General features: G+C 36.8%; 1 protein-coding gene across 2 annotated transcripts in view; it reads right to left on the reverse strand.

The window, feature by feature from the left end:
- The window catches only part of PARG (poly(ADP-ribose) glycohydrolase), a 131,230-nt gene that overhangs the window by 62,489 nt on the left and 44,208 nt on the right, over positions 1-24,533 (reverse strand). For both annotated transcript variants that reach the window (XM_047073101.1, XM_047073102.1), the window contains 3 exons: positions 13,564-13,656; positions 9,905-10,062; positions 510-589 (listed from right to left, as the gene is read on the reverse strand). In XM_047073101.1, coding sequence (XP_046929057.1) covers positions 510-589; positions 9,905-10,062; positions 13,564-13,656 — 331 coding nt within the window. The remainder of the gene's footprint in view (positions 1-509; positions 590-9,904; positions 10,063-13,563; positions 13,657-24,533) is intronic.

The raw sequence follows: 24,533 nt of genomic DNA on the forward strand, positions 1-24,533 counted from the left end.
CCCACTTGGGCGTGCAAGCATACACTCACTCGCTCTCTCTCTCAAAATAAATAAACTTGGAAGGAAGGAAGGAAGGAAGGAAGGAAGGAAGGAAGGAAGGAAGGAAGGAGGAAGGAAGGAGAGAGGGAAGGAGGGAAGGAAGGAAAGAGGGAGGGAGGGAGGGAGGGAAGGAAGGAAGGAAGGAAGGAAGGAAGGACGGACGGACACTCGAAATATATTTTTTGGTCAATATATTTTCTTTTCAAAGTACTAATTTACTGTTTTTAATTCATGAAAACTTATTAAAGTATGTTCCACTGTTCTAATTTCAGAGTATATAAAAGTCACACATATTCATAGCACACATTTAATGTACATACATAGCATACACATAAAATCTGAATTATAATATTGAATTATTTGGTCTGGGCAGGAAGGTGTACTTTGAACACAAATGTTTCTGACCTGTCACTCAATCTGAACTGTCCCCATCAGTGATAAAAATTATATTAAGAATGAAAGAAATTTACTTTTCTCTGTGACTCTTCTAAAATAGCAGAAGAGTGTCTTAAGTTTCTCTGGTTTCCTTGATGAACGTCCTTCAAACAACCTGAAAGAGATCAAAAATAAAGAAAATAAAAAAGGGTGGTTTAAAATGCCTTAATGAAAATATAAATATAAATAAATAAATAAATACCTTAATGACCCACAAAACTACATCTACATTGCTACTAAGTAAAGGAAGGCAATTCTGTAATGACAGAAAACTGGAAAACTGGATTAGAACAGCATCTGGAAAAGACAAAAATCAACTAGAACTAGGCTTCTTAAAAGTTGTTTAAGTCAGATGGCACTCTCTAACAACCACATTTCTCCAATCTGTCCTTCTCCAGGGAGAAGGCACCATCTGGTCCCCCAAAGTCAATTAGGCCAGTGAGTAAATGCTTATTTTCCCAATGGCAAACACTAATAACTCACAATATTGCTAGGTAGTTAAATGACTGAACAAAAATGGTACCTGAAAAAAAATCCAAAGGATTGTATTCAGGGAGGGAGGGCAGTGGGTGGTGACAGTAATGACAAGCAGGCATGACAAAGTATTTGGCCTGACAATCTTTGGTAATTAAACAGATATACCCTTTGCATAGTGACCAAAACAGTGCCTACTCATCTAGTTTCCAGTAACCTGGACTTGCACTACTTAATTCAGTTTCCTTTGAAATGATGTGGCATTGTTAATGGTAACACATAATGCAATTTATCCTGAGGAAAGAAAAGCAGGGCTTTGGAAGCATATGACCTGAATAAGTAGTTCACTAAAGGATTTCAAACACAAAAGCATGCTTTTGGGCATAAGATCAAGCTTTCCAAAGGCATTTAAAAATTATAAAGCAATTCTGAGCTATAAATGATGAGTTATTATTTATCTGCCTCTAGTCATATACTCTGGCTTTACAACCAGAAACGCTTCAAGTAAAAGTTCACTTTAATAAGTGCCGAAACGGGTGAAATTTTTCATGATTAGGAAAGCAGGCTTATGTAACTATGCAGAGAGGGAAAAGTTAATTCCATGAGAAAATCCTATTGAGCAACTGAAATAAATTAGGAAAAGGGAAGGAAATGTAGATTTCAAATGATCCTGTTTTCAATGACCTGAAATTCTGTATTCAGGGTCAAATTTCTGAGAAAACAATTTATGTGAATATTTATTTCCTGCAAAGAATACTAACATCAGAAAAGTATTTTAACTAAATTTAAAAGTGAACTCAAAAAATAAAGTACAATAAAATTGAGCTGATTTTTAAAAATAGTTTAAGAGAGCCTATATGATCATTTTTACTCATTTGAAAGAACTTACTTTTCTAAAATGTTTATTACAAATACTCTTAAAATCCAGTTGCCTGCTGAAAGAAAGGATCTTTGAGAGAGCAGATTTCAGCTTGGTTTCTTATGCAATGTTGTCAACCAGGATAGAGTTTATTTAAATCAAAATGATAGTCAAAATGAAGAAGCCACTTGGCAGTTTAATTAAACATCCAGTATCAAATAAATGTGATTTACTAAATGAATATCTTGGGAACCATTGCAAAATCCCTTTCTAGGTTTACTACTTGGTAGAGGGAAACAGTATGAATACAAAGGCAGCCACCATCTATTCTTAGAGATGAACTGATGCACTATGTGATTCAATTAAAGTAAAAAAGTTCCAATTCCACAGAACTATTGTGTAGTAAGGAGAAAATAGCTGTTGTCCTTAAGAAATAATTCCCCCAAACATAAAAAAGGGTCCCTTGCTTCTATTTGTGGTCAGTTGTTTATAAAATTGCATAGAAGTTCACATATTTCATAACCACAATGACAAATTAATAACTCTAAGAGACTCTTGGGACTATAGATTTACTACCCTAGCAATACTGACTTTCCTGGAAGATTGTATGGCAGTCATTATCACCTACTACAAATGAGCACCACTGTTTATATTTTTTTTAATGTTTATTTATTTTTGAGAGAGAGACAGAGTATGAGCGGGGGAGGAGCAGAGAGGGAGGGAGACACAGAATCGGAAGCAGGGTCCAGGCTCCGAGCTGTCAGCACAGAGCCCGACGCGGGGCTCGAACTCACAAACCGTGAGATCATGACCTGAGCCGAAGTCGGATGCTTAACCGACTGAGCCACCCAGGCGCCCCTGCTTATTATTTTTTTTAATGTTTATTTATTTTGAGAGAGAGAGAGAGAGAGGGAGAGAGGGAGAGGGAGAGGGAGAGGGAGAGGGAGAGGGAGAGAGAGAGACATGGCACGAGCAGGGGAGAGACAGAGACACAGAATCTGCAGGAGGCTCCAGGCTTTGAACTAAGAGAGAGAAAGAGACAGGGCACAAGCAGGGGAGAGACAGAGACACAGAATCCAAAGAAGGCTCCAGGCTTTAAGCTGTCAGCACAGAGCCTGGCATGGGGCTTAAACTCACAAACGTGAGATCATGACCTGAGCCGAAGTCGGACACTTAACCAACTAAGTCACCCAGGCGCCCCAAGCACTATTGTTTATTTTGCAGGTCCTGACCTTAAAGGTACAAAATCAAAGAGAATCTCAATGTATTCTGTTTATTTGTTGTTCCAAGCCTAATTTCAAATCACTCTGTAACCAAATATCTGGATGGAACATGAAGTGCCATGTGACATGGAAGGAATGAGAGACAAGAAGGAGGTAGGAAGTCAGGAAAGATGAAATAAGTTTAAAACCCTTGCATGAAGTCTAAAATTCCACAACAGGGAAGTCTGAAAGAACTATGCATAGACACCCAAATAAAATGAATTATCCTGGTATGAAAGCAAGTGAAAATAACATAAAAACAATGACAAACAACATAAGCAAAAGTCACAAGAATGAGAGACAGAAATGCACCAGAGAGAAAAGGCACCAGAGAGAAAAGGCACCCACAGAGAGAGAGAGACTCAGAGAGAATGAAGACCTTCTTATAATAATCAAGCACTTTTAGATTTTTTTAACTTCTCAACACCAATTTCTTTTTTTAGGTTTCCAAGTCCTGGGTGTGTATATTTGAAGGCCTATTTTGAGCCAGGAGGCATGCATATGAACATGCACATAAACTAGACCACAATAACCCCTCTACATGTAAGGAGGACATTTTGACATTTAACTGAGTGGTAATTAGAGAGTATTTAAAAAAGCAAGCAGGGGAGCCTGGGTGGCTCAGTGGTTAAGTGTCTGACTCTTGATCTCAGCTCAGGTCTTGATCTCAGGGTTGTGAGTTCAAGCCCCATGTTGGGCTCCATGCTGGGCATGAAGACTACTTAAAAAAAATTAAAATAAAATAAAATAAGCATACAGAAAAAGCCAGTCAGGCAACCTCACTTTTTGTTATAAACAAAACTTTTTATTTTCAAGGAAATAAGTCAATCGAGGGTCAGATACTTATTAACTATTGTTTTTCTTTCCATACATATAAGGAAAATCATAGTTCAATAAAATCTTTCTCTGAATAGAATATTGATAACATTACTGGAATTGGATTCTAGACACACACACGCACACACCCATGTGATTTCGAGTTAAGGATTAATCCCATTAGCACACAGTAAATCAAACCCAAAGCACTATAACTTCCACTTTAAAATGGATGCAAATAATAACCTGGAACCCAGCCACAAAGTCATTCTTGGCTTTTCTGTGAAGCACTCTGCCATATGGCCCCAGAAGCACTTTCAATCCAGGGAAGAGGAAGATGTAAAAGCCTCCTGGGCTGATCACTGCTGCAACCCACAATTAATCTCTGACCATCAGTTTCTAAGCAATCTCAGAAGCATCAATGCTAATCACATTGGAAGCCTTTATATGAATGTTTAGGCCCTGAAAGGCAAGCAGGGGAAAAGGTCAGGGGTATTTAACATAACTAAGCAGGGCTGGAAGAACACAACAATAAATAAAAACAGGAAGACTTATTCAATTTATTGACATCAGCCTCCTACCACATACTCTTAACCATTTTTCTTATTCAATCAACTAGCTAGCCATAGCTCTTTTGAGGCTAAATACACTCACACACACACAACTCCCAACTGCCAGAAACTATAATCATAAATAGCAACTAGGCCAAAAAGAAAACACCACCACAACAAAATGCTCCATAATCAGCTTACCAAATGGCTCATCAAATTAGGTACTTGATCTTTCATAAGTCACATGAAAAAGGGGAACTTTTGGTTGTTTTCCATCTCTGGAGCACACTCAGAGCATTTTGCTCGAGAAGAAGCGAGACATAACGAAAAGAGCACGGAGTCTGAGGGAAGACAGCGTCCTGCTTGTTCTGCTGACAAGTCACTTACTTTCACTGAACCTATTAGTATAGAAGGTTCCCTACCTAGAAACTTCCACAGATAGAATCAAAGTAAGCTGTCAACAGACAGCATCAATGATCATGTATAGTCATCATTCCTGCTTTTTGCTAGTTTAGGCTTATTAAACACATACCATCTCAGTGAGAGCCAGGTGCTGCCAGGACTCCTTAAAACAATTGTGGTTAAGCCATACAGAGAAAGACAGATATCATATGTTTTCACTTTTATGTGAATCCTGAGAAACTTAACAGAAACCCATGGGGGAGGGGAAGGGGAAAAAAAAAAAGAGGTTAGAGTGGGAGAGAGCCAAAGCATAAGAGACTCTTAAAAAATGAGAATAAACTGAGGGTTGATGGGGGGTGGGAGGGAGGGGAGGGTGGGTGATGGGTATTGAGGAGGGCACCTTTTGGGATGAGCACTGGGTGTTGTATGGAAACCAATTTGACAATAAATTTCATATACTGAAAAAACAAATTAAATAAATAAATAATAAAAAAATAAAGACTTATAAAACAATTGTGGAAACTACCACAGGCTTTACCTGCCCAACATTCTGGTGATCAAAAGAACATCTATCAGCCAGAAGACAAGAATATGCCTGGTTTCAAATCTCCAATGGATTAAATTCTCATTTTCTGAAAATACTATTGGGATACCATAAGTTTAAATCCCTCATGATCTCACTCTGGACTGATGAATAGTTTTGGTTCATTTTACAGACCAAGGATTATTTCTAAGGGTAGTTCTAGTTTCTGATTAGCTATGAGTTAAGAAGTATTAATCTGGTTCATTCAAAGGGAGGCTGGATAGCACAAAAGGTTATGAGACAGCTTCTCGAAGCCAACTTTATCTTGAGTTTGAATCCCAATTGTACCAGTTAACTTGATGAAATAATCCTACCCTCTCTCTAAGCCTCCATCTCCTCATGGGAAAAATGAGAAAACAATACCTAATTTATAAAACGGATGCAAATAACAGCAAGGTGATTAACACATAGCAAGTACTTAATAAATATCAGGTATTGTTATTAAGAAATTGGGGCTCAGTTAAGCATCCAATTCAGCTCAGGTCTTGATCTCACAGTTCAGGGGTTCGAGCCCCGGATCGGGCTCTGTGCTGACAGCATGGAGCCTGCTTCAGATTCTGTGTCTCCCTCTCTCTCTGCCCCTCCCCACTCGCACTTGCGTGTGTGAACAATAAAAAAAGAATTATTCTCATGCAAAAAAAAAAAAAAAAAAAAATCCAGATAGTGCTGAGTAAGCAGAGATACTTGAGATGAAATAGGACATTATGTAATGCCCAGCAAAAAAAAAATCCACTCATTTACATAAAATGCTTATATTGTTCAAATCTATATTCCCTTCATTAAGAAAAACTCCTCAGCCTCTTTTTCCATCAAGCCTAACAAGCTGACACTCAGAGCCAACCAGCTCAGCCTTCAGGAAAAATGCCCATGCACAATGAAAAAGATAAACACGCCTTTGCCAAGACGTTCCAGCATCCTCCTGTCAGAAGTTTAGCTGAAAAGCAATGATGCTTTAAAATTAAAACGTGTATTAAAATTGATATAAATTCTGGTAATAGCGGCAGGAAATGGGATGTCACAAAAGCCAAAGCTTCCCAAGACTTCTTGACTTCTATCTGTCAGTCGTTCCAAACCTGAGGTCCACATTACTGTTGAGAAAAGAAGGCTGCTAGTGTAGCAGGTGCCCAGCCCTCAGAGGGCCCTGTGGACTTGTGCTTCTTTCACACGCTGACCGTACAGTGAGGGTGAAGGGGGGTTATGATACCCTATCTATGGGGTTATAGAAGGGAAGGAAGAAGCTACCCACATTAGCTGTTTGGGAAAGGCTCAAAAAATCTGTGGGCTTCCAACCTCAAAATCAAAGTACAAAAATCACCCATTCTTTTCATTAACTTTGTCTGATGATTGACTTGTAACTATTTTTCTTCTGATTATAAAAGTAATATATTCTTGTTAAAAACAATTTTTAAAATATAGTAAAGGATGAAGTAAAAGCATTAAATGTGTTTCTCTCACTACCCAACGGGAATCATACTTTAATTCATTTTCTTGTCAGTCTACTTTCCATGCTTATACATGTACTGATGTGAACACAGAGGTATGTTAACAGATACAGGTATTTTAACATAATTGAGATCATATTCTATACGTAACTTTTCATTCCTTGTGAAAGCCTACAATTGCTAATTGAAATCATGCTTAATCTTCTGCTCTCTTTCTGTGCTTTTTCTTGTTTTACCTGATGAGGAATGTGTATTTGTAGTCATCCACAGAGAGCTTAAAGCTCTTAAAGAGGAAAGGGCTATAAACATTTAACCATGATACAGGACTAACATTATCTGTGAATAGTTTAAATACTAACTTTTTTTTTTTTTTTTTTTTTTTTTAAGTAAACTCTATGCCCAACATGGGGCTCAAACTCATGACCATGAGATCAAGAGTTGCATGCTCTACCAATTAAACCAGCCAGGTGCCCCTAAATACTGAATTCTTTATGGGTGAAACTTAACATCTGAAATTTGGTTATACACACACACACACACACACACACACACACACACACACACACATATATATAAAGTGGGGTTGGAGTGGTGAAAACGGAGCAAAATAAAAAATTCTGGTTAGTACCAAACTTGGGTAAGTAAACATGGGGTCATGATACTGTTCTCTTTATTTTTTAGCATGTTTGAAAATATCTGTAACAGATCTTCAAAATAACTTTTTTGGAGAAGAGTCTCTCTGAAAGAACCTTAACTTAGGAAGAGAATGCATAGCTCTTATCTAAAAAATAAATTTAAAAGGTATATAATTAGGTCAAAGAATCAATCTGAGAAAGCTTATAACTAAGATATCAAAGGTTTATCTGAGGGACAATCAAGAAACATGTACTAGCTGACTACTCATCCTGTGGAAACAAACTATAAGTGGCTATGGAAACACTAACTCTAAAGCATTATTAACTAGACCTACTTCTTACCAAAATCAAAAATCAGAGAAACACAAAACCACTGGATCGGCCTTCAGAATTTTGGATAGAAATTTGAATAATTTACAGCATCCCTGGTGATCCTGGAGCTAATCAAACATTTATTCCAAATAAACAGAGAGACTACTTACTGTATGGAGATTTATAAATATAACTAATACTCTTCATGGAAACAGATAATTACATTTCTACAGAATTAAATTTCCATTGTTTACTTACATACCAAATTTGTCCATTTCCTTTTCTGTATTAAAAAGGAAAATCTGCAAGAGATGCATAGCCCTTAACTACAAGTGAGTAGAAAAAATTCTTTAACAATTTCTCAAATAAGCAAAAAAAAATTATATTTAATAAACAGGTTCTTTACACAATTGCAATTGCAGATACCAATGCTGTGTTTTCTCTCAATTCTATCCCAAATGCTAAAGAAATCAAAGGCAAAAACTTGAACTATATATGGCTTAAAAATAAAATATCTCCTAATTGCTAAAGATGAAGTTTGAAACGTAAAAGACAATAGATTAAGAATGAAGGATCTAGTTTTAATCCTAACACTCTTCCACTAACCAGTCAATTTCTCAAACATTTCATCTATAAATTTTATTTTCATTCACTCAATGTGGATTTACTGAAGGCCTACAATGCATGAAATTTAATGAAAGATTCAGATCCCACTGAAAGGATTAAACAAGCAATTATAAAGAAGTAGGGTAGGTGGTACAGCACGAAAAGTAGAGAACACAAAAGGCACATGCCCAGTTGTACAAACCCAGAAGAACCCTGGATGCCTCTCTTCACCCACTCACAGTTTGTCACCATCACACTGACTTGTTCTTCAAATGTCATCACACCTCTACCCCCACTGCTACACTATCCCAGCTATCAACCTCTCCTTCCTAGTGCATCGCAATAGCCTCTCCAGCTGGGTAAACTCACTGTACTTCGGCCCCTCTCCACTCAGTACCCACATTGTAATCAGAACAAACTTTTGAAAACGTAAATCTGATCAGGTGCATCAGCCTCCCCCTCCTCCCATACCAAATCCTTTAATGACTTTTTATTACCTTAGGAGGGCCTTGCAGGCACAGTAGGATGGCCTACTGGCCCCTATCCCCTGCAGCCTGTCCTCTCTCTGTGCTGCAGCCGCACTGGTCTTCTCTCAGGCTCTGGGCATGTCATGTCCTTCTCATCACAGTGCCCCTTTGAACATGCTGTACCCCTCACCCAGAATGTAATCATCTCTCCTTTCCTCCTTGGTAAAAACCCCTACTCACCCTTTGTACTTAGTTCAAAAGTTATTTCCTCAAGAAAAAATTTTACTAAACTATATTAAACTATTATTAAAGTATATTAACCTTTGTCAAACGATATCCTTCTATAATAGAGTATTATAATGCTATGTACCTCTTTTTTATAGAACGGGGGTACATATAGACCATCATACGAACCCAGGGGAATAGCAAACCTATCCTGGCAAGATCAGAGCTATCAGAAACAGTGATACTTGAACTGATGCTCGAAGAAGGAATAAAAGCCTCGTGGAAAGACACAGAAGTCAGAAACTGGTTTGTCCTTTCTCTTGTAAGGCACTTAACACACTAAGAAGAATACTGAAATTGCTTACTGTATATTTGAACTAAATGACTAAATACTATTCTCTTAAAACAAACTTAGCTAACGTACTGACTCAAAACTAGGTTAACAACATGTCCCTCACAATTGGCATTTACACAAAGAGAATATGGTATAAAATGGGTATCTCTTATTGGAATTTTAAATAAGTTTTCTTATACAAATGACATTGTTTTTCATTGTTTCCCCATTCCTTTCTAGTGTTGATAATGGAGAGTAACTACATAATAACAAAGATTTTCATTGAACTTTAATGATCTTGCCTACAAAATGGCAAAAATACCACTTAACTCACTGCATTATAAAGATTAAATTAGATAATTGGACATAAAATGTTTGGTCTATGGCAAATCACTGGACAAATATTAGTTCTTTCTACCCTTCTCTATTTCACTGTTTAAGAGGTGTTCTCTGAAAACATACCGATTGAAGTTAATGTCTGGGTAGCTAGAATACTCGGATTTCATCTTAGCATTTCGCCGTGGAAATGTGCAGAAGAAAGCATTAGCTAAAAGACTGGCAATCTGTTCCTGTGACATTGTGATGGAATGATTCATCTTCTGTTTCAGGAGCGGTATTGGCTGATAGAGGAAACAAAATATACAGACAAGAAGAGCCATAATTAGTTTAGCAATTTCAAAAGCAGAGGCACCAAATTGCATTTGCTAAATTAAGGCAGGAATAATTTCAGGCCACTCTTGAGTTCTTAAATCAGCAACACTGTTGAAGTCAAGGGCAGTTCATCAAGGATGATTGGAAAAGTGTACTTGTTTGACAAACTGCAGATTTCTAATCAATAATGATGATAGTGAAGAGAACACAAAACATTACTTATTAGTGGAAAACAAGATTGTTTTAGCAAGTAAGAAATAAATACACATTATCCATGTAATGAAAAATTAAAACAAAAGATGAAATGGGAAATTGCAACACCGAATGGAGCTATTATAGCATATGCTAAATTTTATTCTCACTCATATTAAACATTGCTGGACAGAGCAATTTTTCTATTGTAGTCCTAAATAAAATGATGCTAAGGAAAATAATTCAATAAATAAGTCTTTTCCTTCCAATTCTGAATCACACTTCACTTTGACAATTTCTTTGAGACCTAAATCTAATTTTATTAAAGCAATTAATAGGACATGTGTATACACACATATGTATAATGTGTAAGAAGATAGGTATTTCCTTTATAATCATTTTAAGTCAAGGAAGATACAGGACATTTTTCCTTCAAATTTTTTATGACTGAAACGTCTTCTAGTTGTCCCAAACCCAAATTCACTAATCTTTTCTTTTCAGTAAATTCACAGGACCTAAGTATTGTGTTCAGTGGGTTTTATTCTACTTTAAATGTTTAAAATGTATGTTTTTAAAGATATGATAGTAAAGCCAAAGACCAACTGCCAGTATACATATCAGTTTTTAAGTTTTAAAATGCTCCAGCATAATATTTAAGGATGCTTTTCTTTCTACCTTTCAGTAAGACTCAGAACTAAAAATCCTGGATATGTGCATTCATGTCAAACCAGTATACTACACATAGACAACTGTCCTGATCATATTTCAGCAAACACCAAAGTGAAACACAGGAAAGGCAGGCAAGACAAATCAAAAGTACAATGATGTAACAACTTTTTTCTAACAGAAAATATACATCAATGCTAGACTAAAACTTTCCTAGAAAAAGAAAAGGTTAAATTTGCAGTTCAACTATTTCCCTTGTGAAAATACAAAGGTAAACAAACAAGGGAAACCTAAAGAATCATTATAGTTTCCAAAAATCTCTCCTTTTAGGCCTTAGCAATTACCATTTCTAAGAAAGAAGAAACAGAGACCTCATATTGATTTCCATTTCCCACCCTATGCATTTATTTACAACTCAGAAATGCTTTTAGAAAAGGTGACAATGTATCAGTGATTTAAAGCAAACTGTTACTTAGTTTTAGCTAAAAATGAGCTTTTAGGGGAGCAAGGGTGGCTCAGTTGGTTAAGAGTCCAACTCTTGATTTTGGCTCAGGTCATGATCTCACAGTTTGTGGGACTGAGCCTCATGTCTAGCTCTGCGCTGACAACACACAGCCTGCTTAAGATTCTCTGTCTCCCTTTCTCTCAGCCCTTCCTCCCAGTGCATGTGTGAGCACTCTCTAAATAAATAAACATTATTTTTTTAAAAAAAAGAGCTTTTAACTACTATTTATGAAGTTATCCATAAAAATGAGTTTAAAAATTAATGGTGATATTTTAGGCTTAATGAATGATAAATGCAAACATTCTTAACCCCCAAAATAATCAACAGTATGATTTTAAATAGAATAACTGGGGCACCTGGGTAGCTCAGTCGGTTGAGCGACTGACTTCAGCTCAGGTCATGATCTCATGGTTTGTGAGTTCAAGCCCCACATTGGGCTCTGTGCTGACAGCTCAGAGTCTGGAGCCTGGTTCAGATTCTATCTCCCTCTCTCTTTGCCCCTCCCCCACTCATGCTCTGTCTCTCTCTGCCTCAGAAATAAACATTAAAGGGGCGCCTGGGTGGCGCAGTCGGTTAAGCGTCCGACTTCAGCCAGGTCACGATCTCCCGGTCCGGGAGTTCGAGCCCCGCGTCAGGCTCTGGGCTGATGGCTCAGAGCCTGGAGCCTGTTTCCGATTCTGTGTCTCCCTCTCTCTCTGCCCCTCCCCCGTTCATGCTCTGTCTCTCTCTGTCCCAAAAATAAATAAACGTTGAAAAAAAAAAAAAAAAAGAAATAAACATTAAAAAAAATTTTTTTTAATAAATAAATAAATAGATAGAATAACTGATTTCTGTTTTCTTAGAGGAGAAATCCTAAAAAGTCATACTTGGGGAAAACTGAAGGATGTAACTCTTTTTTTTTTTTTTTTTTTTTTTTTTTAAGTAGGCTCCATGCCCAGTGTGGAGCCCAATAACCGGGCTTGAACTCACCACCCTGATATTAATGCCTGAGCTGAGATCAAGAGTTGGGTGCTTAACCAACTGAGCCACCAAGGCACCCTAGAAGATGTAAATCTGATTATCAAATGCTTAGCTAGATAAAAATAAGAGTGGTTTAATATGAACCAAGATTTTTCAAAAAGTTCATGTCCAAAATGTGTTTCCTTTAATTTCCTTTTTATAAATCTAAAATTTACCTTTGAGATTCGGTCTAGAGAATGTTGATGTGATAAGTCATTAAATAACAACATATGCAGCTCAATTTGCCAAAGATATACTTTGATATCAAACTGAAATGTTAATTTTCACAGCAGAGATTTTTCTTTTTTTTAAGATATTTTTTAATGTTTATGTATTTTTGAGAGAAAGAAAGCAGAGCACGAGTGGGGAGGGGCAGAAAGAGAGGGAGACACAGACTCCAAACCAGGCTCCAGGCTCTGAGCTGTCAGCAGAGCCCGATGCAGGGCTCGAACCAATGAACCACAGGGTCATAACCTGAGTCGAAGTCAGACACTTAACCAACTCTGCCACCCAGCTGCCCAGATCATGGTGCTTTCTAACTTTTAAAAATGAAAGAAAGAATCTGGTATTAATCAAGAGTCAGTTAAGTGTCCGACTCTTGATTTTGGCTCAAGTCATGATCTCACAGTTTGTGATTGGAGCCCTGTGTTGGATTCTGTGTTGGACCCTGCACTCACAGCACAGAACCTGTGTGGGATTCTGTGTCTCCCCCTTTCTCTGCCCCTCCCCTGCTTGCCAGCTCTCTGTCTTTCTCTCAAAATAAATAAATAAACTTGAATTGTTCTAAATCCATTAGTATGTTTTGGGATAATGACTTCTTTTTAAGTTAGAGACTGTTTAAACAAAAAGAAAATAGGAAGTCTAAGTAAGCAAATATCAACAGAGTAAACTGAAGCTCAGAAATTGAATGCTGCATTTTTAATGTCCTTTTGCAGCATTCCCTCTAGCCTCTAACCCGTTCTTCAGTATAGCAAACTCCTCATACTCTTTGACACAAACTGTTTCCTATCTCTCTCTTCTCTCTCTTTGACCCTGACCATTACAGTTTAAAAGAAATTCAGTTGTGAGTCTCAAGAAAGCTACTGGGGAAAAAGTTATTTCTACTAACCTGGGTGCAAATATTTGGCAAACAGAGTGCAATTTTCACCATATCAGGCAAAATCGACTGATATAAATGTTGAGCTTCTGCTTCTTCAAGTACCTGAAAACCAATAAAATATTTTAGTGAATAATAACCAATGAACAGATGTTTATTATGAAATTAAATTACATACCTGCTTTTCACAGGATCCCATAACGTACATTATCAGTATCATCAAACTCATGTAAAAGTATACCAATATGGGCACTAAGGTGAACTCAGGTAAACTTACAAATTCATTTTCAAATATATGTAATTTACCTCAATAACCTCTGAAAACTAATTAAGTATCCCAAATATCACATCTCTCTCATATCAACATTTATAATTAAATAAAACACTTGCAAATAAAAAACAGTACATCCTGCCCTTGCTTACAATTAAAAACTGCTAGACCAGTAAGGGTTCTCTCAGAAACCTCAAGAATCCATCTAGCTTCAATAGTCTATAACTTAAAAGAAATCACCATAAAAGCTATAAAAATTATTTCAGAGCACAGTATAATTTTCAAATCTAACATACTGGGTAGTAAACAATGAAGTTTCTGATGACCTTAGAGTTTTCCTTTTCTAGGCACCCTTGGGAAGTTAAAACCACAATTCCCATATCATAATGTGATGCACAACAAAGATAACATTCACAGCCCATTTTACTTTTATAATTTCCCATCTCTACAGGCTTTAGAAATTAGGTCTTTTAATCCAATTTCTCTCTAAAAAGTCAGGGCATTTCTTTAAAAGTACTAAAAATGATAATACTGTTAATTTGGAAATTAACCAATTTGGAATTAACTAACTAACCATTTGGAAATTAATTTGTTAACAGTCAAGATTAAAGTAAAACATTTCTCTACTTAAAATTACATTTGAACTAAAGAAAGTCTCACTTATTATCTAGTCTGATTCTGTCATTATTACTGAGAAAAGAAAACTGAGGCCAAGGAGGTTACCTGACTATCCTAGATTGAGACTGTCAATTAGTAATTAAATCAAAACTAGAACCCAAGTATTCTCACCTCTACTCCACTGCTCTCCCCACCTCTCTATGTGACCATGGGATTACTGAGAATACAGACCTTCACAAACCTACAGATTTTCTTTGCTGTAAACTAGAATAAAGGAATATTCATTTGCCTATCTGCAGCTGCACAAGGTATGTGTGTAAACAGAAAAAGTAACAAGTTATTTTACTCTAGTTTTAGAGGGAATTTCTAACACTAAGAATTTTCTTTATCCAGCGCTCTAAAAATCAAACTATACTTACCTCCCTCTTTAAATTGGGACAGTAGAAAAACTAATATTCAGAATGAACAGAAAGATATTTACAATTCAGGGAATTTGGGATTCAATTAATCACAGATACCTAGAAAACTAAGTGAATAACACAAGACAATTATTAATTCTGGGAAAAACAAAAAGTTGTGCTAGAAAAGCAATCATATCTTAAATATGAACAGTGTTTTTACCACCCTGGTTTAAAAAACAGAATATTGATCTTAATTGAAATGAATATGATAACTATAGTGGGAAATGGGAAGTAGAAATAACGCTTATGTTAACGGCGAAGGGGGAAGTGAACGATAGCTAAATCCTAATCCTCTATAAGGGGAAGTTAACACATCTAAAAAAAAAAAAGAGTTTGAAGTGGTTAAATGGTTGCCTCTTCATTATAAGCCTCTTTACTATAATAAAAATAAAAACTAAATTGAAAAAATATACAGTCATAGAAGTCATTCTACTATTTTAGAGGTACACATTAAAGATACTTGCTTTCCTTTGCCTGAAAATGCAGAAAACATTAACACATTTGTTTAAAAATTCACTTTTCGTACTTATAATTCATCCTTTTGCTTCTTAAAACATATTTTGAAATAATTATGGATTCATAGGAAGTTGCAAAAATAGTATAGAGACGTCCAGTTTACCCTTGACCCAGTTTTCTTTAATGGTTACATTTTACATAATATCAAAAAACAAATTAATACTGGTACAGTGTGTATCATTCTATGCTATTTTTTATCACATGTACATTTGTGTAACCAACAGCAAAATCAAGATACAAACCTTGTTCTCTATAATCTTTCTCTCCTGCTACCCATTTAGTCACCCCCCTCCTTCCTCCAACCATTCCTAAGCCCTACCAACCACTAACCTGTTTTCCATCTCTACAATTTTGTCATGTTATATAAATGGAATCAAACAGTATATGTCGTTTTAAGACTTGAATTTTTGGGGGTGCCTGCGTGGCTCAGTTGGTTAAGCGTCCGACTTCAGCTCAGGTCATGATCTCACGGTTTGTGAGTTCGAGCCCCACGTTGGGCTCTGTGCTGACAGCTCAGAGCCTGGAGCCTGCTTTGGATTCTGTGTCTCACTCTCTCTCTGCCTCTCCCCTGCCCATGCTCTGTCTCTGTCCCAAAAATCAATAAAACAGTAAAACAAATTTTTAAAAAAAGACTGAATTTTTCATCCAGCATAATGCCCTTAAAATCAACTGAAGTTGATACAAGTATCAATGGTTAATCCCTCCTTATTGCTAAGTAGTATTCCATGGTATGAATATACTACAATTTGTTTAACCATTACTCACTGAGGGACATTTTGTTTGTTTACACTTTTGGGCGGTCACAAGTAAAGCTGCCTTTTACTTTCAACTTGCCTATATCATTATGTCTGAAATGATTTCTTATAAACAACATACAGTGCATCTTTTTTATTCACTTGGTAAATCTCTTTTTTTGTTTAACGTTTATTTATTCTGAGAGAGAGAGAGTATAAGCAGGAGAGGGACAGAGAGAGAGGAACATAGAGAATCTCAAGCAGGCTCTGCCCTGTCAGCAGAGCCTGCCATGGGGCTGAATCCCATGAACCACGAGATTATGACCTAAGCCAAAATCAAGAGTTGGATGTTTAACCAAATGCTCCCACTTTGTAAATCTCTTTGAATTGGTAGATTTAGACCACTTAATTTACATTTAATTTAGGGAATATTCATTTCATTTTTTATTTTCTATTTATCTGTTCTTTTTTCTTCCTTCCTATGGGCTACTTAAACATGTTTTAGAATTCCATTTTTATTTATCTAAAATGTTTCTGAGTACATCTGTTTGAATAGATTTTTTCTTTATTGGCTGTTCTAGGTATTACATTATATATAACTTATGACAGTTTACTGGTGTCAACATCTTACCAATTCCAGTATAGAAATTTTACCTTAGTTCAAGTCCCTTTATCCTGCCCCATTTATAATTTTCAAATTTCCCTACATAGAAAGAACCACATTAGACCATACTATTTTTGAAAAACAGTTAAAGACAAAATGTCAAACACAATTTAAAATAGTCAAGAAAAGTCTATTATACTGACTACATGTTTACTCTTTCTGTTGTTCTTCTGTCCTGATGTTCCAAAATTCCATCTTGTATCATTTCCTTTCTGTTTCAAGAAATTCCTTTAGACATTCTTTTAGGATAGGTCTACTAATGACAAAGTCTCTCCTTTTCCTTCATCTAAACATCATGGTTTCCCCCTTTATTCCTGAAGAATATTTTCATTGGATATAGAATTGTGGGTTGACAATTCTTTCCTTTTAGTCCTTTGAAAATATTTTATCATTTCCTTCTAGTCTCCATGTTTCCTGATGAGAAATCCACTATCATTCAAATTGTTTTTCTCCTATAGGCAATGTGTCATTTCTCTCCTAAAGCTTTCAAAATGTTTTCTTTGCCTTTTCAGAAGTCTGACTTTTAGGAAGTCTTGGCATGGAACCCTTGTTTGGGGTTCACTTGTCTTCTTCACACTGCAGGTTTATGTCTTTTGTAAAATTTGAGAAATTTTCAGCTATTATTTCTAGTTTTAAGCTACTAATTCTTCTATTTTTTCAGCCTTGTCCTCTTTCTCCTCTCCTTCTGGTACTAAAACGACATGAACATCAGATCTTTTGTTATAGTCCCAAAGGTCCTTAAACTGTTCGTTTTTTTTTTTTAAACATGAAATTTAATGTCAAATTGGTTTCCATACAACACCAGTGCTCATCCCAACAGGTGCCCTCCTCAATACCCATCACCCACCCTCCCCTCCCTCCCACCCCCAATCAACCTTCAGTTTGTTCTCAGTTTTTAAGAGTCTCTTATGTTCTGGCTCCCTCCCTCTCTAACCTTTTTCTTTTTTTCCCCTTCCCCTCCCCCATGGTCTTCTGTTAAGTTTCTCAGGACCCACATAAAGTGAAAACATATGGTATCTGTCTTTCTCTGTATGACTTATTTCACTTAGCATAACACTCTCCAGTCCCATCCACATTGCTACAAAAGGCCATATTTCATTCTTTCTCATTGCCAAGTAGTATTCCATTGTATATATAAACCACAACTTCTTTATACATTCATCAGTTGATGGACATTTAGGCTCTTTCCATAATTTGGCTATTGTTGAAAGCACTGCTATAAACATTGGGGTACAAGTGCCCCTATGCATCAGCACTCCTGTATCCCTTGGGTAAATTCCCAGCAGTGCTATTGCTGGGTCATAGGGTAGTTCTATTTTTAATTTTCTGAGGAACCTCCACACTGTTTTTCAGACTGCACCAGTTTGCATTCCCACCAACAGTGCAAGAGGGTTCCCGTTTCTCCATATCCTCTCTAGCATCTATAGTCTCCTGATTTGTTCATTTTAGCCACTCTGACTGGCGTGAGGTAGTATCTCAGTGTGGTTTTGATTTGTAGTTCCCTGATGAGGAGCGACGTTAAGCATCTTTTCCTGTGCCTGTTGGCCATCTGGATGTCTTCCTTAAAGAAGTGTCTATTCATGTCTTCTGCCCATTTCTTCACTGGATTATTTGTTTTTTGGGTGTGGAGTTTGGTGAGTTCTTTATAGATTTTGGATACTAGCTCACCAAAGGTCCTAAAACTGTTTTTTATCCAGTCTATTCCCTTTCTGTTGTTCCAAATGAATAATTCTGTTGTTCTTTTTCAAGTTCACCATTTGTTTCTTCTGTCATCCCATTTCTTCATTGAGCTCATCCACTGCATTTTTTAAATTTCCGTTATTCTATTTTTCAGTTCTAAAATTTCCATTTGGTTTTTCTTTATAGCTACTATTTCTTTGCTAGAACTATTTTTTCATTGTTTCAAGCAGGTCTATAATTGCCCATTGAAGCGCCTTTTGTGATGGCTGCTTTAAAAACTTGTCAGATAATCCTAGAAGCGCCTGGGTAGCCCAGTCAGTTAAGTGTCCAATTAAGGCTCAGGTCATAATCTTGTAGTTCATGGGTTCGAGCCCTGCATTGAACTCTGTGCTGACAGCCCTGAGCCTGAGCCAACTTCGGATTCTCTCTCTCTCTGCCCCTCCCCCACTCATTTTCTGTCTCTCTCAAAAATAAACATTTATAAATAAATAAATACATAAATAAAATCTCATCAGATAGTTCCAATATCTCTTTTATATTAAGGTAGGTATCTACTGATTGTCTTTTCTCATTTCAACTCAGATTTTCCTCATTCTTGGTAAGGAGTCATTTTGGTTGAAATCTGGATACTGTGGGTATTATGTTATGAGATTCTAGATCTTATTTAAATCTTATTTTAGCAGGTCTTCTGTAACAGGGGAAGGCAAGAGCTGCCTTATTACTGCCAGTTCAGAGTAGAAAGTCAGGTTTTTTACTTGGTGAAGAGTGGGGGAGGCATCCTGTACTACTCAGTTGGGGTAAGAGTTAGACCTCCCCACCAGGCCTCTACTGTATCTTTTCTAGGGCCCCACAGACCCTTGTTGGTCAGTCTTCTCTCCACCTTTCAGAGTCTTTCTCATATTTATAAAAAAAAATTTTTAATGTTTTTATTTTTGATTGAGGGAGAGAGAGAGAGAGAGAGAAAGAGAGAATGAGGGAGAGCGAGCACAAGCAAGGGAGGGGCAGAGAGACAGGGGGAGACAGAATCCAAAGCAGGTTCCAGTCTCTGAGTTGTCAGCACAGAGCCTGACGTGGGGCTCGAACTCCTGAACCACAAGATCATGACCTGAGCCCAAGTCAGACGCCCAACTGACTGAGCCACCCAGGCACCCTGGAGTCTTCTTATGTTTATATAGTGTCCAGGGTTTCTAGCTATATTAAGCAGGAGAGATGGGGAGAAATGTCTACCCAAACATTTTTAACCTCAAGACATTTAACCTTATGTGTCTAAATGGGCTGACAGCTGCTTCTCCTTTGGGCACCTGTCCTTGTCTTTTAAAATTGACATATGAGTAGTTGCTGCCCTGCTTTGCTGACTGTCACAAGCTTTAAAATATCACTTATTTATCTGATAAAGCATTTTTGTACTGGACTTCTTCACAACTGTCAACACTTCAGAGCTATGTCTAAAGCCGCTTTGGAAACAAAAACAAGAACATAAAAAACGTCATTTGAGAACATAACCAACCCAACTACTGCTTGAGACAGAATGCATAATTTAAAAAGCTACCTTGATCTCAAGCCCTCTCACATATTATTTTTATGTGAATGTTACCGTTTACAAATTATTATTTATTATTAATCTGTACACTGCAAACCAAGATACAAGCGGTAAAAGGTTTTTAAAATGTAAATAATTTCGGGGCAACTGGGTGGCTCAGTCGATTAAGCATCTGACTTCGGCTCAGGTCATGATCTCACAGTTTGTGGGTTCGAGCCCTGTGTCAGGCTCTGTGCTGACAGCTCAGAGCCTGGAGCCTGCTTTGGATTCTGGGTCTCCCTCTCTCTCTGTCCTCCTCCCCTCCTTGCGTTCTCTCTCTCAAAAATAAATGGACGTTAAAAAAAATTTTTAATTAAAAAATTAAAATGCAGGGGCGCCTGGGTGGCTCAGTCGGTTAAGCGTCCGACTTCGGCTCAGGTCATGATCTCACGGTCTGTGAGTTCGAGCCCCACGTCAGGCTCTGTGCTGACAGCTCAGAGCCTGGAGCCTGTTTCAGATTCTGTGTCTCCCTCTCTCTCTGCCCCTCCCCTGTTCACGCTCTGTCTCTCTCTGTCTCAAAAATAAATAAACGTTAAAAAAACAAATTAAAAAAAAATTAAAATGCAAATAACTTCTTCACTTGCAGAGTAACAAGAACCTTAAACAATAAATAACAGTTATAATACATCATATATTATGTTTATTTATAATAATGGTGATGATGATTATAAGGAAAAATAAACATTAAATAGTAAAAAGGAGAGCTTCATTAAATTTTCCCAAAAGTAAAGCCCTGCCCTCTACTAGAAAGTCTGCATAGATAATTATATGTAGCAAGTGTTTCTGCATATGAATGTGTGTGCGTGTATTGTGTTTTTTCTAGTCCCACAAATCCATTATGCATGTCTCAATTCAAAATTGACACAATGAGTTCCAAAATTATAATACTATTTAGTTCATTGCTTCTTTTTAAACTTTAAACCTGCTTGTTAATTCAACTGGCCAATAAACAAAAATCTTGAGTATTTATTATGTGCCACTGTGCTAGGAATGAAGACAAAGCTCTATGCTCTCTCTGTGACCCCCTCAATAGGTCAGCCTTAACCCTGAAGGGCAGTCATCATAGTGACTGTGGAAAGGCTAGTCCTTTAGCAGATAGAAACATGGACAAACTACTAAAATAAAGTAACTGATTTGCCAAATGCCAGAACATTATGAATGATTTAAATATCTAGAAGAATGCAAATAAGAGATGTTTACTTATTTCTTCTTTCATAGAATACTTGACCAACTAAAACCAAATCTGTGAAATGTGCTCTAACACTACAGACATATTCATATGTGCCTAAGTACAGTATCTAGCACACAGAAAGTATTAAATAAATAATGACTACTGAACTTTGAGAGAATAAGTGAAATCTGTAGCTGATAAAATCAGGAAACTACAATCATTTTACTAAAGGAGGAAGTTTCCATAGATATACTTCTTCAAACAGTTCATAGCAAACAACTTTTAAAAAGTGTCCAGTCACAAATCAGTGAACATAATAAACACCTTAAGCCATTCCATTTTATCTACTGGTCTAAACCTAGTTAGATCCCAGTAAAATTCTGAAATCACTAATAATCTACTTTAATGAAAACGTTCAAAAAACTTTATATGTAAGGTCTAAACTACATATAAATAATTTTATTTAATTATTAAATTAAATTTTAAATTTTATTAAATAATTTTTCAAAATAAAAAGTATATCACACCCCAAAATCTGAAGAGGAAAAAACTCATAATCCTATGACCCTGAAATTAAAATAACTGTCAACTTTGTTAGTTTTTAACTAAATGGTATACTATATTTTTCTGTGGCTTGTTTTTTTGCCATTAGAGAAAGCCACAGAAGTCCTTCCATGTAATAGAATGATAAATGCTACACAGTATTCCATAGTATAGATGTATAATTCTCTATCGATAGTAACTATTTTTCCCAACATTAAATGAAAATTTTAAAAATACAGCAAAGGGGCGCTTGGGTGGCTCAGTTGGTTGAGAGCCCAACTCTTGGTTTCAGCTTAGGTCATGATCCCAGGGTCATGAGATCGAGCCCCGTGTCCAGCTTGGCACTGAGCATGGAGCCTGCTTTAGATCTGTATTCTCTCTCCATCTTCCCCTCTCCCCTCTCCCCCCTGCTCCCACTTACTCTCTCTAAAAAACAAAAACCAAACAGCAAAGTTAAAATAACTATACACTGAATACTCATACACTCAGTAGTTTCTATGATTACATTTTTCTATATTTACTTTTGTCATATATCTACCCATCCATCAATCCATCTTTAAATGCATTTTGAAGTAACTGGGGACATCAGTACTTTCATCACTTCAGCCTGCATGTCAGTAAGCAGTATAGTTTAAAATTTGATATTTAGTTTAATATTTATTTACAGTTTTTTTTCCTTTGAGGTAAAATTTACATACAGTGAAATAAGCTAACCTTAAGCAGTATACTTAAGTGGCGTGTTACCATTCAACAAATTTTTACAAGGGTATACACCTGCATAACCCAGACCCCTACCAAGATATAGGACATTATCAAAACCCTAAAAGTTCTCTCATGCCCCTTCCCAGGAAACTCCTATCCCCACACCTGAGGGACTACCATTGTTCTAAATTTGTTCTATTATAGATTAGTTCTGCCTCTTGTAAAACTTCATATGTTGGAAACAAAGGACCTGTTCTGTTTTATGGAAGGCTTTTTCCCGCTCAACACAATATTTTATCAGTGATTTTGTTCCCTTTTATTATTTTATTCCACTGTATGAATACACCACAATTTGTTTATCCATTCGCTTGCTGATAGACAACTGAGCTGTTTCCTGGTTTTGGCCAATAGGGAAAGATGCTATAACTTTCTTGTATAAACACAAGACTTTTTGTGTACATACTTTCATTTCTCTTGGGTATAGAAAGCAGCAGAATTAATGGGTCATAGGGTAGGTAAATGTTTAGTTTTCTTTGTTAAGATTTTTTAAATGCTTTTTATTTATTTTGAGAGCGCAAGCACACATGAGCGTGTGCAAGTGGGGGAGGGGCAGAGAGAGGGAGGAGAGAGAATCCCAAGCAGGCTCCGAGCCTTGTCTCAATCCCACAAACCCTGAGATCATGACCCCAGCTGAAATCAAGAACTGCTTGTATAACTGACTGAACCACGAATGAGCCACCCAGGGGCCTCTAAAGGTTTGTTGTTTGTTTTCTAAAGAACTGCTATATCTTTCCCACAATATTAGATAGTAGTATCATTGTACACTCCCAACAACAAAGTATGCGAATTCCACTTGCTCCACATCTCTACTTACAGTTGGGTCATTTTAGTTTCAGCCTTTCTAGTGCTTATGTATTAGTATTCAGAATACATAAATACAATTCATTTATTTGTTAGGTAAACTTGTTGCAGATATTTTGCCCTGTTTTTAGTTTGTCTGTTCATTTTCTTAATGCCTTTAGGTGACAAATATTCATTAATTTTTTTTTTTAATTTTTTTTTCAACGTTTTTATTTTATTTTTGGGACAGAAAGAGACAGAGCATGAACGGGGGAGGGGCAGAGAGAGAGGGAGACACAGAATCGGAAACAGGCTCCAGGCTCTGAGCCATCAGCCCAGAGCCCGACGCGGGGCTCGAACTCCCGGACCGGGAGATCGTGACCTGGCTGAAGTCGGACGCTTAACCGACTGCGCCACCCAGGCGCCCCTATTCATTAATTTTTTTTATGGCTAATGCTGAGTCCTATGAAATCTCTGCCTAAGTGACAAAGATGCTTTCTTCTAGAAGCTTTATGGTTTTAGCTTTTGTATTTAGAATTATTTTCCATACATGCTGTGTAGGGGAAAGTATATGTATATCCCCCATGCATATATCCAGTTTTTCCTGCACCATTTGTTAAAAAGAGGTTTCTTTTCTCCCATTCGATTGCTTTGGCACCTCTGTTGAAAATCAAATGATTATATGACCATGGGTTTTCTTGGCTGTCCACTGAGCCATTTGCTTCTTTGTTACATTTTGTTTTTATTGAAGTTTAATTAACATACGATGTTATATTAGTTTCAGGTATATAATATAACGATTCAACAATTCTATATTACTCAGTGCTTATCACAATTTGATTCTCATGCCACTGTCACACTGTATTAGTTTTCTTAGGCTGCTAAAGCTAAGTGTACAAACTGTGTGGCTTAAAACAACAAAAATTTATTCTTTCACAGTTTTGGAGGCTAGAAGTCTGAAATCAAGGTGCTGGCAGGGTCATTCGCCCTCTGAAAGCTCTAGGGAAGAATCCTTCCTTGCCTCTTCCTAGTTTTGGTAGCTACCAGCAATCCTTGGGGTTCCCTGACTTTTAGAAGCTTTCAAGAAATCGTAGCTACGATTATGATGATACATATTTTACCCTCTTACTTGTTTAACATTCTACTACACTTAAATGACTAAATATGCAACAAGACTTGGTTCATGTTTCCCTGTGAAGCCTT

The sequence above is a fragment of the Lynx rufus genome, unplaced genomic scaffold (assembly GCF_022079265.1).
Source record: "Lynx rufus isolate CCGP_SWC_20201006 ecotype Redwood Valley unplaced genomic scaffold, mLynRuf1.p SCAF_11, whole genome shotgun sequence".
NCBI lineage: Eukaryota > Metazoa > Chordata > Mammalia > Carnivora > Felidae > Lynx > Lynx rufus.